General features: G+C 41.0%; 2 protein-coding genes across 12 annotated transcripts in view; one reads left to right on the top strand and one right to left on the bottom strand.

The window, feature by feature from the left end:
• Positions 1-10693, top strand: part of REV1 (REV1 DNA directed polymerase) — a 62517-nt gene extending 51824 nt beyond the window's left edge. For all 11 annotated transcript variants that reach the window (XM_087759249.1, XM_087759245.1, XM_087759248.1 and 8 more), the window contains 6 exons: positions 1719-1952; positions 6103-6211; positions 7292-7503; positions 7682-7838; positions 8711-8813; positions 10269-10693. In XM_087759249.1, the coding sequence (XP_087615375.1) occupies positions 1719-1952; positions 6103-6211; positions 7292-7503; positions 7682-7838; positions 8711-8813; positions 10269-10380 (927 nt within the window). In that variant the 3' untranslated portion in view covers positions 10381-10693. The remainder of the gene's footprint in view (positions 1-1718; positions 1953-6102; positions 6212-7291; positions 7504-7681; positions 7839-8710; positions 8814-10268) is intronic.
• A 3240-nt stretch (positions 10694-13933) lies between these two features.
• Positions 13934-18676, bottom strand: part of EIF5B (eukaryotic translation initiation factor 5B) — a 36631-nt gene continuing 31888 nt past the window's right edge. The window contains exons 19-24 of the mRNA XM_087759244.1: positions 17981-18112; positions 17790-17866; positions 17504-17668; positions 16399-16537; positions 15635-15796; positions 13934-14723 (exon numbers count right to left, since the gene is read on the bottom strand). Coding sequence (XP_087615370.1) covers positions 14616-14723; positions 15635-15796; positions 16399-16537; positions 17504-17668; positions 17790-17866; positions 17981-18112 — 783 coding nt within the window. The 3' untranslated portion in view covers positions 13934-14615. The remainder of the gene's footprint in view (positions 14724-15634; positions 15797-16398; positions 16538-17503; positions 17669-17789; positions 17867-17980; positions 18113-18676) is intronic.

The raw sequence follows: 18676 nt of genomic DNA, 5'->3' as shown, positions 1-18676 counted from the left end.
ATTTAATTATTCATCTTCCTGTGTTTTTTCAAATTTTCTTCAAATAATATTGAAGCTAAGATGCACACTTAACATTTGTACAGAATATCACCTTTTAGATGAGAGGAGGACAATTTGTTTAAGTAAAATATTTCTGTGGGGTTTGGGGGTTTCTTTGTGTATGTTTTAACAAAGGAAGAGCCTCCTTATTTCCACCCCACATGTTATTCAAGCAGACATCTGTTATAAGGATCTGCTATGAGCACGGTGCACTGAATTCTCTAGGTATCTTAGGTATAAGCAAATGTACGTGCTTTTCTGTAAAAATCTGTAATTTTAATTTCTGTAATTTAAATCTGTAAAAGCATTTTTTGATGTTCTGTTAACGGCTTTACCAAATATTTATACATTTTTGGAAGCCAATTATGCTTTTGGCAGAAAACTGTTTTTTCCCTAATGCAATACCCAAGCTAACTCAGGAGCTAAAAGCAACATGACTCAACAGTGTGAAGCTCCATATACTCAGATTCTCCTATAGGAGGAGTATGTATGAACAAGTGAAAAATGCACTAGCTGTGCGCTACAGTACCTAGAGCTTTGGTGGCCTTATGGCACAATATGCTTATCTTTCCTTCCGCTTTATAACCATATTATAATGTGGAATATAGTATGAAATTCAGTACAGGGAAGGAGTGGTGAGATTTAGTCCCATACTGCTGTTTGTGTACTGTGTGCTAGGGAAAGCAACAGCAAGATATTTTACACCCAGGATTTCCAGAAAATGTTTATGGAGGCATATGTGTAGCAAATTTGGAATGAGGGAACACAAAGAGAATGTAGAATGAATAACTGAAGAGATTAATACTACAGACAGCTTTCATCAAAACCTCTCAGTTACCATAAGCCAAGTATCTTTTCATAGGTAATTTGTAGCTCTCTGTAAATCCAGAATCTGGTGATAAACTCCAAATTTTCTTCTTAAAGGAAAACAATGAAGTTTTCTAACGGTGCTATGGAGTCTCATTTAGCAGAACTTACAGGCAAACATTGGCATTTATCTACGTAGTTTTACTCAAATTTTACTTGTGAGAAAAATGATGCTGTAAATCTGCTTGTCAGTTACATTCATTCTGTCACTTGTGCAGCTGTCATTGTATACAGCAACTTCTAGGTACTGAGGGGTCATTTCAGTTGTTTCAAGTTGATAATTGATGGTAAGTACCAATTAAGGCAAGCAAAAGTTTGAATCTAAAGTTTATTTCATTATCAAAATCTATGACAAGAGTCTTGACAGTATGGAAACATACGTGATACCATTAAAGTAAATTACTAACATGTATCCTAGAACTATATAAAGAAATTACTTGCTTACTGCTTTGTACCAGACACCAATTTAGTATTCAACTCAACGTGTTGCCTATATAATTTGAACCCAGAATTTGGGTTTCCTTATCACTAGGTAGTTGTAGAGGAAACCTTATATATGATTCATGATGAGAACACTGAACATTGTGAAGAGATAAAACTGCGCATTCATATTTACTGAACTACTTAGTCTTAAACAATATTTTTATGTTTTGCTGCTACAGAGTGTAATTGTCAGGTTCCTAAGTATGTTTGCATTCACAGATTAAAATGGATTTTTTTTTCTAAAATTCAAGAACTGTAGAACTAATTTTTGAGTAAAATTAACTGTATCTATTCCTCAGAAAAATCTAAAAGCTTTTATATATTTGCAGCTAGATAAGTCTGTGCTAGAAGCTCTGCCGCCTGATCTCCGAGAACAAGTAGAGCAAATATACACCATTCAGCAAGGAGAGAATTATGGAGATAGCAAAAAAGAGCCAATAAATGGATGTAACACTGCACTTCTGTCACAACCAGTTGGAACAGTGCTTCTACAAATACCAGAGCTGCAAGAACCAAATACCAATATGGGAATTAATGTGATAGCCTTGCCAGCTTTCTCACAGGTAGGATGTTTGCAGAGTATCAATAAACATCAACTTTCCACTTACAGGAAGAGTTAACAGCTTTTTCTTGAGACAGCATTACTAGAATCTGTGACTTACCGAAATTATTTAATGGTCCTTTAATATCTTAAAAAGTCTGTGCTTTTAAATGTAACTTGATCTATCACAAACATAGTATGATAGTATTTATTAAAGATTTATAGTCATCAGCGTGCCTAGGTTTTTGCTACTGTTTAATGTAAAAGCTCCTCATTTACACTTGGCTTTGCAGTCCAGTGTGTAAATAGCCTTTTTTCTGCATTGCAGCTGAGTTACACTGCACCACCAGTCTGAAGCGGTCCTAAAATCTGCTTAGCTAGTCACAGGAGACTCACTCTGTTTACGTGGATGTTTTGATGGTGTAAAGCCAACTTCTACTAGCTTCTGTAGATGTGATTGTTTGCATCACATTCCTGGGAGAAAGGCAGGCATAGCTAAAGATTGTGCATATCTACAAAATTTTTAAATGAGCTCATATTCAGCATGCCCAGGATGAGGAAAGTGCAAAGTTGTTTCTCAAAAGAGGGGCCTGAACAAGGAGCAGTAATGAGGCTTCTGATTATATTCCACCCTTCAATCCAAGATGGTGCTGAACAAATGCAGGGTAAAAAAAAAAAAAAAAAAAATCAAACATTGGATTACCCAGAGATACCATATCTTGCATATGTATCATTTAAAATAGAGCAGTATTTTTATTTTTCTATTTGCTGTGCCTTTGCTCCATTGCTGTTCTCAAATGAAGTGATATCGCCAGTCAGATTTATAGAGAGATATTTGTTGCTCTTTCTAAGGCGTAATGCTGCTTAGCTGACAGAAAATCCAGAGAAAACTAGATAGAAATTCCTGATCTATTTTCAGTAAATAGTAGTTAATGCATAATTGTTATTTAGAAGATATGTAGTCTGTTTTACTGATAAAATTTCTTCACCTTGATTCAAGTTCATTGGTTCAAAACCACTGATGTCAGTTTTTATTCCTGAACTGCACAGTTAGGTTTCCCCTGTGAAGATATTGTGCAAATAGTATATGAACTCTCCATACCCCAGCTGTTTTAAGTTATGTAGTTACATTCAGTCATAGGCAAGAGTTTATCTTGGACTTGTGTGTTAAATTATGCTATGCTTTAAAGTACACCCCTCCACACTTGTTTTACCACTCAGTACTCTTTTTTCAGGGTAAATTTTAAATGCATATGGCTTTCTATAAAAATTACATTTAGTTTTATGTTTATGCTTTATCTATCTATTAATTAGGTAATTGAGAATTGACTCTTGTGTCTTTATAACAGCATCACTTCTTGAATTTGTCTTAGAAATACCTAATTTACACACCCAAATGCACTGGTTTTCCTGTCTCTGTCTCCTAATGCATTTTGTGACTCTCTTACTTGATCCAAAAATGTTGGCTTAACAGACCAGCCTTTTTGTTTGAAGATGTAGTCCAAGAAGAACTGGCTCATTCCTATTTATTTGTCAGAGATATCCATACTATCTATTTTAGAATGCCTTATGCTTGTACTCCAAATTTTCTCCTGAAAACCATTCAGCTTTTTTTACTGGCAAAAAGAGAACTAAGATTTACAGTTTTCATTTTCTGAGTTAGGTCCAAGTTTAATACCTAGAATAATATGGCTGAATAGCTTCCTTAGGCTTGGACAAAAAAATGCTAAAACCAGTTAATTAATACAGGAGGATTTTTTTCTGTGTTAAAATCAAATGTGAACTTAATTAGAAAATACCGTCTTTGTCTAAATACAGTTTGACACAATTGTTAAAGTCTTTGTGGGAGTGTATATTGTGTGAGTGCGAATGAACATTTAATATTAGTTTCTTTCAAATGATGCAGTGAGCTAAGTAGTAATATGTTTCAGGTATAGAAATATAGCAAGCCACTCCAAACTGAGTACTTTAGCTACATCAACTCAGCAAATGTAAATGATGTTCTGCCATCTTTTTATAGCTTAATTAGGTTTGTTTTTCAAGCCTTCATTCCTTTTGTCTGAACTGTGTTTTTATGACCACGTGCCAAGTTAATTGGCTGATAGTGATTTATTCATTAGAAAACATGTGGAAAATGTCTGTTGTTGGGTAAGGTTCTTCCACAGAAAGAATCCAGATAGGTTGCGTTCATTTCCATCAGCTGCTGAAGTAATCTTAAAATTTAGAAAAGCTGTATGTCTCTGTAGCAGCTGAATCCTCTAAAAGCGTAGGATGCAAGAAGTAAAGATTACAGATGCTTAGAAATGAATGACGTTTGTCGTAGTGCAGTTAATTATTGGTGGCAAATTTGCACCTCGTCCTTACATTGTCTTAACATGATGTAGATTCCTTCCAAGGAAATTTATACAGCACATCAAAAATACTGATAGCTGTATGCTGAGGTAATACATGAATTTATAAAATCAAGGTTCTCCATAATGTGAATGTGATACAGCTATGTGAAAGCTATGTTAGGACACTCTGGCTGTATAGTAAATTACCCAGAACTCCAATTAATTAGTGTAGAATTCGTATGAACTTGACTGATGGCTCTTCTAACTGGATTTTTACATGTTACACTTTCAGAGGGCAATGATAAGAGGAATAACAAAAACACGTCCAGTTCCCGGTACTGCATCATTTCTGCATGAATTATTAAGTGGTGTACGCAAAAACCAGTGTTAATTCATGCCCTTCCAAATTCCTGACTCTCAAATGCTTAACCAGAGAACACTAACCTTCTTTAAATAGTTTTATTAAATAAAATTTATATTTAAAAAATAACTTAAGCCTCTGGACTTAATTGGCTGCATTCCACTACAGTGCTTTGTTTTGCACAATGTATGCAGTAATTGCGGTCAGAGTTGTTCCCATTTCTTCCTTTAATTAGTGCATATTTTGTGTAGTGAAAAATTTGTGTTGGCCCATGGAGTTCTAAAACTGGAAAAAATGTTGTGCTAAGTTGATGAGTTTTACCTGTGGGAGCATGTTCATGTTTATTATCTTTATAATTTAGACATCATATGTGTGAATACCTTCCTGACATAACATACATATTTTGGTTTAAAAAAAAAGATCACATGTCTATTGAAAATAAGAGGTAACTTGTAATATATATACTGACATATAATAAATACAGTGTCTCAGATAATGGTAGAAATTGTATTGTGCCCTTAGAATAATAATAGTAGTTTGGAATAAATTTTTTTTTGTCTGTGCACATCTCTGAATTTTACCACTGAAATGAAGGACACTCTCCCACTGGGCAGATTTAATCCTCTAAACGATAGGTTTGCTTTTATGAATTAGATTTTGCAGATTATGAGCTGAAAACACTGTCCAATAATATTGGGAAACTGAGAATACAAGACTAGTCTGTCACTAATTTGCTACTTCAGACACACAGTGAAGGAAGATAACCGATAATACATGAAATTTTATTTTGTCCATGTGAGTGTGTGTGGCAGTGGGCAACAAATGATTTCCAGTCTAGAATTCAAGCCCCTAGGACAGTTGGAAGGGACTGCGTTTTTATCACTCAAACAAGGGGTGGACAACTGTGGGAGAAAGAAGTGAAACCCTTTTATGCTAGCTCAAAATATGAGGTAGCTGGATTTGCGTTTCCTGTCCTTAAAGAAGTGAGACTGTTTCCAAGGATATTTTGCTTGAGGAGTGTAGCAGCTTCCAGGAAATAGAAGTATCAAAACAAAAGGAGGAACAAAAGTCTGAGTGTCGCAGTGTTTGAGTTTGGAAATTTGAAGGGAGTGCTCTCCCTTTGAAGGGAGTTAGATTTAATTGTGCTGTTAATATAGCTGTACTGTATATCAGTAGGTGAATAAAGATAGTGGTGAATAAAGTAGGTGAATAAAGATGGTTAGTGTATTATAGGCCCATAAATAGTAATTTTACAAAATAATAAATGTAGAGTAATATTAAAAGGAAAATTTTATGGTTTTTACAAGCTAAAGTACATGCAGAAAATGTACAATGTATTTTACAGTGTTTCAGTTATATCTCATTTATTTTTGCTTGGCATAAAATGTAAATACCTTTCTCATGTGAGTGATCTAGAGGAAAGCAAGCAGTGTTGCTCACTGGTAAAGTAATCAAACCAATCTTCTGTTACTGTTCAGGTGGACCCTGAGGTTTTTGCTGCGCTACCTGCTGAGTTGCAAGCAGAGCTGAAAGATGCATATGATCAAAGGCAAAAGCAATCAGAGCAGCAACCTGCTAACACTTTTGGTGAGTATATATAGTTGTACAATAGTTTTGTATAGCAGTTGTTGACTATTTGAAGAGATTTATGCAACCCTAGGTAACAAACTGGAAAATATAACTAAAGCTTCTATGAAGATGCTGTGTTAAATCAAATTTCTGTATTTATTTTTGACAGACTGTCCGTTACAACCAGCTGTGGTCTCATTTTGCAAACAGATGCCTAGCTTTACTTAAATGGGTAATTAATTCAATTCATTGGGACTGTGGCACTAAACTTACCCGTGTCCATATGTTTGCAGAATGGAATCTAAACTTGATATGTCTTGTGGTTTAAAGTATTCCATCTTCAGTACCTAAGTTAGTTCAACTATGTTCAGATAGCATTCTCATGGTTCCTTGAAACCCGTAGCACTGGTATGGGTTTCAGGCAACTAGAGATACGATACATCTCACCATATGCCTGACAGTCAGACGGTTTTACTCTTGAGCTGATCACCCAGGTCTCCTTTTTATAATCAGTAGAAAGAATTAAGATTAATTCCCTGTGCACGTCCTTTGTCATAAATAGGTTGGAAATGTCATTGGGTCATTGCTAGTTAAATACTGCATTATTATAATCAAACCTTGATTTCATAGCCAGTGGACTAATGCAGGTATGTTAGTATGATAGAATGAGAGTGATTTCCTTGGTAACCTATGATAAAAGCAGTTTGGGTGGCTTTTTGCTGCTGGTTTTGCTGGTAACCACTGGTGGGAAGTCTTAGCGGGTATCTAGGTGGGACAGTGCTCTGACTGAGGCGAAGCAATTTGTCCAGTAGGCTTCAGATTTCACCAGCTGCTCATATTCAAGCACTGAAGTGCTTGATATTAAAAGGCTTATGAATAGTTGAGTATCCTCTGAGTACAGTAATGTCTAGTAATACTTTTCAAATACTTAAAACATTGCCCGTATCTGGAACGGCATGTGAGTGTTAAGTCGCTTTATCTAGGTTATGTTCTCCCAGTTGATCGATGGATTTTTATGGAAGATAGAGAGTCCCCCTTTCAATGGAAAAGTACTAAATTTTAAATGTATCAACCACTGACTATTCCTGTGTTTTTCAGTGTCAAAAAATCCTTTCCTACACCTGAAGCATGCAACAATGAAAAATAAGAAAAAAATCAGGAAAAAAAATCCAGTCAGTCCTGTAAAAAAGATTCAGAGCCCTTTGAAAAACAAACTCATTGGTAGCCCGGCAAAAAACATGCTGGCTACATCTGGAAGCCCACAGAAGCTAATAGATGGTTTCTTGAAACAAGAAGGAACAGCTGCTCAGGTAATTATTAACACTTAATAGTTTTCGGTAAAGCTATGTCTGTTTCTTTAGACTTAGTCTATGGTCACAAATGCAGCTTGTTTTCTTTACTTTACATTACTAGATGCTTATCTGTGTATATATATGGTGTTGCCATATTTGTCAGGCTGAGCATTATCAACTTTTATGTTTGGAACAGCCGGAAGCAGTTCCATCAACTTCAGCTTCTTCAGGTCCATCAGCTCTGCAGACTGAACAGCCTGGTTCATTTAGGCCGCAAGCACCCAACCTAGCTGGAGCTGTTGAATTCAATGATGTAAAGACGTTGTTGAAAGAATGGATTACAACTATTTCAGGTACAGGATGTCGTGCTAGTGATGATCTTGAATACATCACAAGGAAAGCTATTTTTTTAGTAGGCTTTTTGTACTTTCTTCCTTCACTCTTCCTTTCACTGGTTATTTTTCACAGTAATCTTGAAGTCTTACTGCCTTCAATCTTGGAGTTACTTGATTCTTCCTATTCAGTTGTTACTCCATGGTTTTGCCAGCTCCTGTTTCTTGCTTAACATCATGAAAATCTACCTGCTCTCTCTTCAACCCATTTGTCAGGCCTTTGTCTTATGCCTTGATGTCACTTGTGTGGGAGATTTTCCTTATTTTGCTCAACATGTGACAACCACTAGGATGAAAGCTATTAAAAGGCAATTCCTCTTCTACGAAGATGTCATTTTAGAGGCAAAGTAATGCAGTTTTTTTCAAAATAACTGCTGGAAAGAATTCTAGAATAAAGTGCAAAAGTATAGCACCACTGCTAAACTGTGATTTGAATTTTAACCCTACGTCAAACAATTAGCAATGCCTTAGTATCTTGGGAAATCTAACCTGTGAGATCCTTCATACCCTGGACATGCCTATTCTAAGAGTTTCAAAACAGCCATTCCATTCTAAATCCCTATGTCTTTTCCCTTTGGTTAATGCTAGCTTGGCTGTCATTTGTTCTTACTGAAGAATAAAAAGAAGAGGTCTACGAGACAGATATTTCAGGACCTTGCAGTCCTTTAATGTACACCACTTGTGCTGTTGGGGGGAGGTATGGGAATACAGCAATTGTCAGATCAGCCCCTGAGTGCTAACACCGCAGAATTTCTGTCTATTATATTCCAGTTATTCTATGATCATATTCTAAGTATACTTAGAGAGAAGTTCTCTCTTTTTTTTTATTACAGATCCTATGGAAGAAGACATTCTACAGGTTGTGAAGTATTGTACTGATCTAATAGAAGAAAAAGATTTGGAAAAGTTAGATCTGGTTGTCAAGTACATGAAAAGGTAGCTTGTTTGCTAGTACTTGTGACATTTAGACTGGTTTTGTTAGCACTTATGCACTAGATGCTTCAGTGTGAGGCCACAAGCCTATTAGACATTCCATCAATGCGTGTAAATATTTTTCCCCAAAAACTGAGGGGGGGGGGGGAGTTGGGCAGATCAAATAGGTAATTTGTGAAAAATTAATAGTAGCATTTAATAGTATTTGCTACGAAGTCTTTTGTTTCCAGACAAAGGATATCGTTTTTGTCATCATTGTCCCTTTTCTTCATCCTGTTCGCATTCGTTTTCCGTGTCTCCTTAGATCTTTCCTTTGTTTCATCTGATTTCAGTTATCCTGCTCTATCCAGATCCTGTCTCACCTCTCCAAACTGTTAAATCCATTTTTATTACTTAGTTATTCTGCTCCTGTTACTCTTCCCCTGAGTCAGGAGGCCCAAGTTCGATTTATGACTCGCTTACTAACTAATACTTAACTATGGAGCTCAGCTTTCTGTGTCTTAGATCTGGAAAGTATTTATTCATAGAATTAATCAACACTCAAAAAACTACAGCAATGTAAATACTTTGCTATGCTTTTGTATTACGGGATGTCTTTAGGCCTCAGAAAATGCAAAACGCACAGTGCAGTTAACTGTTTTGTAGAATGCTGTATAGCAAATTCCTTATAAAACTCTTCAGAAAGCACCAGGTCCCATTCCTGGTCCCTGCATGTGAGATTTGCGCTGAAGGCAGCGTGTCTCTCCGAAGCCTGGTAACAAGCGTAGGACAAGGAATCGGGAGTTGGATGATAGGCAGTTGTCCATATGATACTGCTGTTAGGTCTTGCAAAGCTGTAAGTGTAGGAACCCTCTGCTCTCCTGTAATAGCGATCTAGAAGGGGACTTGGAGAGTACAGAGCTGCCTTGTTTGCCTGGGGCATTGCCTTAATTTGCATTTAGTAGCAGCTGAATGGTAGAGGTAAGTCGTAGCTCTCTGTGGGCCTCCATTATTTGCTTCTATTTTTAGCAATAAACACAAGATAGTGCCCCCAAAACCTATTATTGAAATGTCTTAGTCACCCTTGGCATTCATTGGAAGAAAAAAATAGCATATATGTCTTGGGATGAGGAAGGATAGATCAGGATTCAGAAGCTTGCCATTTCTGATTCTTCAATGAGGTTAGTAGAAGGTCACTGCTTTAATCGCAGAGTTACAACCACTGCAAAATGCTAACATTTACAAGTTGATGTGACACGGTTCAACTCAGAAATTTCACCATTGAATGGCAGAGGAATCTGTGACATTAAATAAGACTTGGTATATTTGGAGAGAGAGTGCTTTACCAAGGTCGAATCAAAATACCATTCATCGTCCACTGTTGTGATCTTGTTTTCCAGTATGAGGACCAAAACTTACTGTAAAAAGGACTGGTTCTGTAATGGTAATTTTCTCCCTCTTCTTCCTTCTCCCCTTCAGGTTAATGCAGTCATCTGTGGAATCAGTTTGGAATATGGCATTTGACTTCATTCTTGACAATGTTCAGGTAGTTTTGCAACAAACTTACGGAAGCACATTAAAAGTTACCTGAACTTGTAGTAAAGAAAGAGCTTGATGGGAGCCTGGAGCTCTCTGCTAGCTGTGCCATAAGTGCTTGTGAGGTATTTGCAAAGTGCATGATAGTAATGCCCTGAGTTTTTATAATTTCAAATTTCTTTTTAAACAACAAAGTGTTTTGTACATTTCTTTTCAGAAAGTGCCAAATTTGTCAGTATTGCATGTAAATAATTGTGTTAAAATTCTTTTATTGTAGTATAGAATCTATTTACAAAATGTTTGTTTATAAAGTTTTATGGATTTTTACAGTGAAGTGTTTACAGTTGTTTAATAAAGAACTGTATGTATATTTTTGTACTGATTCTATTTTGTGATGCTTCAGTTTGAATACAGCTAACCCCTTTCATTAAAGCCACAGCTTTGAGTCAGTTCACAAAGCCTTACACAGTGACGCTGCCTCAACGCGCGCAGGAGACTGCTGGACATTCACCTGGCTGCTTTTTGTTTCTTCGCCACTGACTTTATTACGGATTTTAAGCCGAGGGAAGAATATTCGTTCATTTTCCATTTCATCCTTCAAAGGCAGAAACCAGCGTGGCCCAGCCACTCCCAGAGCACACACGGTGTTAGCTGAAGCGCAATTGCTCTCTGAGCCCGGGTGTTCAGGTGTAGTTACCTCTAGAGACGTGTGCTCGTGGAGGAAAACAAATGGAGATCTTTAAACAGCTACCCAGAAGCAGCACCGTGAAGGAGCTAGGGCGTAGCTAAGACGGAGCACTGTTGAAGCCTGTATCACCCCTCTGCATTGCTCCTGCTCCGGGTAGAGCCATGTGTTCCACTCTTAAAATACCATAGTTCTCCCCAGCCTGTGACGTGCGGTTCCTTTATGCAGCGTAACAAAATAGGTTGTCGCGCATAGCACAAGTGAGATAAGTAGCCCTGTCTGTTTGCGTCTGTGGTAGGGAGGGGTATGCTTGCATCGCTGCAGTGTGCGTTTGGGGCAAGTCTGCTTTTTCCAGATGTACACCAGCCTCCTATAGTCACATTTGGCCCGGTACGGTGAAGCAAGGCTGTTGAGGTGCCTGGAAAGAATGAAGACCCCTTGAAGAAAACCAAGGTGGTAAGAAAAATCTTTTCATATTCTGAAGAAATGACGGGGGGGGGGGGGGGCAGATAGAGAAGTGAAATCAGAAGTACCCCACGTAACACTGGGTGGGTGTGGGCCCACCCCACTGCACAATTGAAAGCTGGAATGCAAACTGGAGCCAGCCCTGGAGCAGCAGTTGCACCACCAGCTTAACTGGAAGCATCTCCACTGCCATAGGGCAGGAGCTGCTGCAGTCAGATTAGCTGCAGCTAACAGGACGGCTCCAGCAGGGAACGCTCTGCAGTCACTTCCCTGGCTGCGGCACAGGTTACAGCAGTGACAGCATTTTTTTAGCTTCGGGTTGTGCCCTAGGCTTCCCTTGTAAGGCACCCTGGGAGAGGTACCAACAGCAAGGTGGTGGATGAGGGACGGGCAGCAGATGTTTCCCTTGACTTTAGTCAGGTTTTTCATAGCATCTCCTGTGACATCCTCATCGACAAGCTGATGAAGCACGGGCTAGAGCCAGGGACACGGATTGAAAATGACCTGGGCAGGCCGGCCCTCGGCCTGGTGATCAGTGGAGGCCAGGCCCAAGTGCTGGAACCCTGCTGTCGCTACCAGGGCCAGTCCTGTTCCACATCTTCATTCGTGACCTGGATGACAGGGGAGAGCGCCGGTGACACAAGATGGGCGGTGCTGCGTCCAGAGACCAAGAGGCTGGAGAAATGGGCTGGTGGGGACCTCCTGAAGTTCAACAAGGAGAAGTGCAAAGCTCTGCACCCCGGGAGGAGCCACCCCCGCTGGCTGGAGGGCAGCACTGCAGAGAGGCCCTGGGGGCTGCTCCAGCCTGCAACACTCGCTCACAGCAAAGGCAGCCAGCAGACCTGTGTCTGCAGGGAGGGGGACTGTACCTGGCTCGAGCTGTCCAGGTTCCCGCTAGCGTCTAGCCTGGGGCTTTCAGAGCCCCTGTAGCTGCTGCTTTTGAAGCTGCCTTTTTCTTTTTTCCCCATTTAAGAAAACTGGCATCATGCTAACTTCACACAGAGGAAGACGTTGGCTGAAATTCAAGCATTTTACCGATTACCAATCCAGGTACACAGCTCTGGTTGTGCGAGTGCTGCTCAAGACATAACTTGGAACTAGCATCTTTTTTTATTTTAAATGAAAAAGGACTCAAAGCATTACTTAACTGAGTGAGGCTAGTTGTAGTTACATTTCCATTCTCCCTTAGTGGTCCCTGCTTCAAGCCCTTAAATATTATGTTCAACAGTTACCTGCTTCCTTAAAGCCTTTTAGCAAAGGTATTCTATGAGTAAGTTCCACAACAGCAACCTGGAAGAGCAGCGTGATCCTTTTCCCAGAGCTTTTACCTGCGGGAAGCACACCCTTCCACCTTCGAGGAAACAATCAAGAATACATCAAGACCACAACATTTGACATCTGGGTTCTTAAGTTAAGAACTTCTTTTATTAGCGTAGTTTTCATGATTGCATAGTTTGCAAAAGAAAATTATAACAATTAAGTGCAGTCTCCTCACTGCCATCGTTCTATTCTAAACCACCAACACACCCAGTGATGTGAATTTGCACCACGCACCAACCATAGTGAAAAGGTCCTTCTCAACTGCAAGTTTGAAGTCTTAAACAAACAAACAAAAAAAAATCTGGTAATTTAAATTCCATTGCCAAAGGATACCTCCTTTAAAGTTATTAAATGTTCCTTTGTAATGGAGCCCGCACAATCCCAATTATAAAATTCAGATTTTTCTAACCAAAAAAGTAATCTAAGTGACAGAAGAAATCTGATCAAACTGCATATCCCAAGTGAAATTCTTGTAAATATTTTAAATGCTAAAAATCTCAGCTACATGAAAGATGATTATCGATTTTGTTTCAGCTTGAAGTGTTTGTTCAGCTCCTCTCACCAGGGGCTGTAAGTTACCAGGAGAGCACCTGATGAGAGGCACGTCAAGCCGTCCTCCTAAGCAGGGAACCACGGGGAGGGAAGGGCAGGAGAACGCTGGGATTTCAGGCTGGCTCCTGGTCATGACAAACAGCATTAACCAGCCGCCTTCTGAACCGGTTCAGTCCCATGGCGTCGGATGACTCAAGCGGCTCTGATGCAGCATCCAGGCGCCGCTGGCTTGCGGACAATCGTGTTGCGGGCGCTTACCGCGACTCCGAGCAGCAGCTGGAGAAGAGGTGCCGCATCTAAACTCCTCCCAGCAGAGCCCCTCCGGGAACTGTGACTTGCTAAACACCTGGCCTGCAACTCCGGTGCTCCGGGAACACGGTAAGAGACACCAGCCACTGCCGTCATCACCGCGCGCAACGCGCGCTCCGCAAGGGGAATTGAAGCCAGAGGAAGAAACGCTGTTGCTGGAATGTGCCTCCATTACTTTGCCCAGCACAGAGGCAAGCCTCCGCCCGGCCTTTCCATGTCTGTCACAGCCCACAAGGTGGAATTTTGTTTATTGAAGCAAACTGTAAAACAACTGGGCTTCTACGTCCATCTCCTTTATTTGCGGCTCTGCGTTATAATGATTACAGGTCGACTTTCATGAACTGTACAAGCAGTAAAAGGCGGCCAACTATGCTTTACATCATTGTTTCACACAAAGCAAATACAGAAATACCCAATTGCCTAATTTTCTATTTAAAAAAATTTCTATAGGCACAAAGCAGAAGAATGTTGGAAAAGAAGTCAAGGGAAGAGGTATGCATAAATAAAGAAGTACTTCTTACATCAAAAATGTCCCAAGAATCACAAAGTCTGCAGAAGCTTGGTTAATCAAATACTGCAGTACTGATCTCATCAGTATAAAAGTGAAAGAGCTTTAGTTCTGTAATAAAAATTCAATTTATTTTATTTTATTTTGGAGAGAAGGAGGGAAAGAGGGCGGGAGGAAGGTGTAAGAGAAGGAAGGGCAAACTTTAAAACAGCAGCCAGTATTAGGAAGGGCAGTAGGAGAGGTGAACAGGCACATTGGAACCATGGGAACATGTAAATTGACCACTGTCAAACCAGTGTAAATTTCTTGGTTTCTCATGGAAAACATTTTATCCACATATTTTCCTCCCAAACACATATCCAACACTGTCTTCAATATATGACTTTGTTGGTAACTTTTAGAACAGGAAGAGCGCGTTTATTCCTGCCTCCCCATTGCTGTAAAAAGTTATCTAGATGATTTCAAACACTTTCTTCAGCTCTACTATAAGCTGCCAGTCAGACTTCTGCATTTCATCCCTGAACCAGTCCTTCAGAGCATCGATGGACTGACGGCTGATCTGTAACACACAAGACAAACCCATCAGAAACACACACGTGCGTATTAGTAACGGCAGCTTTCAGTGCCGCGGAAGCAATTCATCTGAAGAAAGGGCGCCCGTTTGCACAGCAGGAAAGCTCCTTCTGATCCCAGTTTGCTGCTGCTCTGCTACGTGACCCATCCCGTTTGTTCCCCTTCTTTTCCCCTCACATCCCTTACCTGTTCTTCAGAGACGGCGGAAGAGCAGACCCTCTCACGCCTTGCGCCATAAGGCGAGAGCCTGGGGCCGGAGAGGATCTCCTGCTGCCCCGGCCCCGACTCCCAGCCCCTGCACCTCCACCTGGGAAGCCCCCGCGGCTGCTCGCCCCCCATTTGTGGGTACCCGCCCCCAGCGCGTGTGGCGGGGGTGCCTTACGACGTGGTAGCTAAAGCAGTTGGGGATGTGCAGCGCTGCAGCTTTGCCTCCGACAGCAGAAAACTGAGCAAGGGATCATCTCCTCATCCAAGCCCAGCGTTCCGGACGGGGACCAACTGAATTATTGCTATTTAGCACACAATTTCAAAACTAGGCAAACACAATCACGCTGTAGCACCACGGGGGACTGCTAAGCTGCTCTGAGCACCAGCTACACACAACGGTATGCAAATAGCTCATTTCGCATTTTGCCCTCTCGGGCGCAGTAAGCTGCAAGGTACTGTTAACTGCAGTGCACCATTCCTTCGGCCCTCCGAGGGGCACCACTACGAACCTCAAAACAAGGCTACACAGAAACTCTGCTGAACAGTGCCACACGCGAACCATTTCAAGTGTCTGTCAGTCTCCGTGGGAGGTTTCTAGTCTACGTTTTTCAGGCTTCATGCAACATTTCCGCTTCATGCGAGCTACCGCTAACGTTACAAGTCCTCTCCAAAAATGCAGATTGCTTTTACCTTACTGACGAGGATATCTGTTGCTTCAAAGTGTCGTCCGTACATTTTAGGTGATTCACCAGGAATAGGTTCTATTTTAACACATACTTCTTGGCCTTTTTTTGCCACCTCCACTGGCTTGTGGTTTATTTCAATACTTGTAACTATTCCAATTTCAACAAACTGTAATACAATGAAGAAGCTGTAATACGCATCCACGAACCCTCCGTGCGCACACGCTTCTCTGAATTCCTGTTTATACGTACAGACTTGCTCGTATAAAGTACTGCACACTATTGGAGCAGCACTGGCAAAGCAACGCCTGCTGCACCGAAAGCACGTCGTACTGAAAAGGGCAGCGACATCAAACCAAACCATCCGTAGTTCCATCCGTATCCATCTGGGATATCAACTTATTATCCCTTAAAATGTCAGGAGTAGATTTCCCCCCTTATCAGCTACCAGGAGTGACAATTTTGCTCGTTACTTTATATCACAATACAGGAATTGCCGGGGGGGAGGGAGGCTGACTGACACATACCCTGCAGCCGTGCCTCCCGGCAGGGCCCCACAGCAGTCAGGAGGCTGCGCCCCGCTACAGGACTCAACTCCGTTCCAGCAGAGAAGAGCAAGGCCACCGGGAAGGAGACTCGACCCAGGAGCCTGAATCCCACCCCCTACCAGAACTCTGCACGCTGGGGAAAGGCAGGCGAGCGTCTCCCGGGGCATCCTCCCAGGAGCTACCAGCTGGATCAAACGTCCGCTGGGACGAGGCGCTTACTTACATTTTTGCTGGGTACACACATGGGAGTCCCCTGCTTCACCTGGCCGGCCTCCACAACTACACCCATCACGATTGGGTCACGAGAGTTGAAAATGAACTGAGGGAGTATTTTCATCTTGCAAGGAAATACCGCTATATGCCTGGAAGGTGACAAAAGGCATTTTGAAACAGATACGGGAACAGCGTACACAACATTAACAGTTCTGCCCTCTCCCACGCTTCTTGGGCATCTATTCTGGGAGCGTCACTGGGGCAGAAATCAAGCCGGAGAAAGGCCTCTTCCAATCTTGCGAGCTCTAGTCAATACTTGACCTTCAAGACCTGTAGGGAACGATAATCAAGCATGGCTGGTATGGGTGTTATTTCGACTGCCTTCGGCAGTCAACTAAGACCAAGCCCAACGGAACAGTAATTTTACAGTATAATTATAGTCTCAGAAGAACACAGAAATAGAAATATTATTGCCTCAACCCATCACAGGGACTCCAAAAATTAAAAATTTCTGTTTGTAAAGTGAACAAATACCTCTGAATGCTGAGGTATGCAAACTCAAATTGGGATCAGTATGAAACAAAATACATTTTCATTCATTTTGTCTGTCCTTACTTTACTGAGGATCAGCCAATGACACGGATTCCAAAAATTAATTTTGGGTCCCTATAAATTCTTAAATGGTTGCATATTTGTGTTACTGCAGTCAGAATTAAGCCCTGTACGCTGGAATTCCATAAATATGAAACAATAGAATCCAAATCCCTTTAGTTTTGTTTCTTAACTCGGCAAGACTAACCCATCTGTCACAAGCTAGGAACAGAAGCCAAGTATACAAAGCAAACCTTAATAACAACACCCGACATTACATGATAGTTTTAGCTAAATCTTATAACTGCTTCACAGCTCTCACCCTACTAAGCCTAATCCCAGATTAGGCTTACAATTATCCTGGAGTTACTGTCCTATCCTCTTCCTCCTTTCCTTCCTTCCCATCAGAGCTACATGCTAAGTAAGAACGTGGAAACAAGAAGTTAAACGATTTCATTTCTAATAAAACAATTAAGAGAGACTGTTATCTGGGAAGCATCCAGAATAGGATTGCTCTAACTTACTTGAATTCCTCTTGTTTCTGTTTTTTGTAGTCTTGTCTATATTTTGTGAAGGCATCAAATAAGTGATAAATTATTTCAGCACTAAAAATTCGAACTCCTAAACTGTCGGCCATTTCCTGTGCATCCCGTTCAATCCTCACATCGAATGCCAGAATGACTGCGTATCTGTAAGTAAAAATAAGTCAAACAGTTTGCCAGACCGACCGTAGAACCGGAGCGAAGGAGGGGGCCTTCCTGCAACACCACTGCGCGTTTATCAGCATAGTGAAGCAAAGAAGTTACTTACTGTGGGTCGTGCTCCAACATAACCGATGCCTTCATAACGTCTTTTTTATGGACAGGACCTATATTAATTCCTGAATACTGATGAAGAGGAAAGCCACACAGATCAGTCACTAATCTTTCTGAGTCGAAAGGAAACAGTTATCAACTAAAATGTAGAAACAACAACATCAGGCACAGCATCGAAGTACTTACTGGCACTTCTGATGTTTTAAGAAATTCAAGTAATGCTTCTAAAGAGCCTAAAGTAGAAGCCTGGACATAAACACCTTTCTCTTCTAATTTGATTGCATTCAGTGTTTGCTTCAGTTCATGTATTAGTTCATCCTTCAGAAAAAAAAAAGAAGAAAAAAACCCAAGTTTTAGCTCTATTGCTATTATGCCTCAGGGTACAAAGTCTTTCTGTTCATGAGCTGCTGAAAGCATGCGACAGCCGTACTCATAGGTACCGAGTTAGAGGCTTGCAGTATAGGTCACGCACAGCCCTGTGACAGACTGCTGCTTGTTTCTGGCATTGGGAAAGCCTGTACTGAACTAGCCTGGAGGATTTTGCAAGAAGGTGATCACGTAACACAAAGCAGATGCCCATCTTGAGAGCCAGTAACATTTCGCTGCAGACCGCGCCTTGCTCTCCCCAGCACTCTAAGTTTCTCCTGGCCAGGCTGCGTCCGCGAACGCCCCGCAGCGTGTGGCAACGCCGCTGGTTGCCTAACTGAGGATCAACAATAGAAGCAGGCACTCCTAAAACCCTGAGCTGGAAAGAATTCGGAACACTCTTTGGGCCTAGGTACAAAACAGAGGATGCAACAGCAGCAAGGCCATTTTGCTGCTTTCAGAGAAGTTAAACGTTTAAGAGCCCACGCCTTTTGAACCCACTCGGTCTTTTCCTCT

Source organism: Nipponia nippon, unplaced genomic scaffold (assembly GCF_047370975.1).
Source record: "Nipponia nippon isolate SJK-2023a ecotype South Korea unplaced genomic scaffold, ASM4737097v1 scaffold_2, whole genome shotgun sequence".
In the NCBI taxonomy this organism is placed as follows: domain Eukaryota; kingdom Metazoa; phylum Chordata; class Aves; order Pelecaniformes; family Threskiornithidae; genus Nipponia; species Nipponia nippon.
This window is presented reverse-complemented; position numbering and strand designations above follow the sequence as displayed.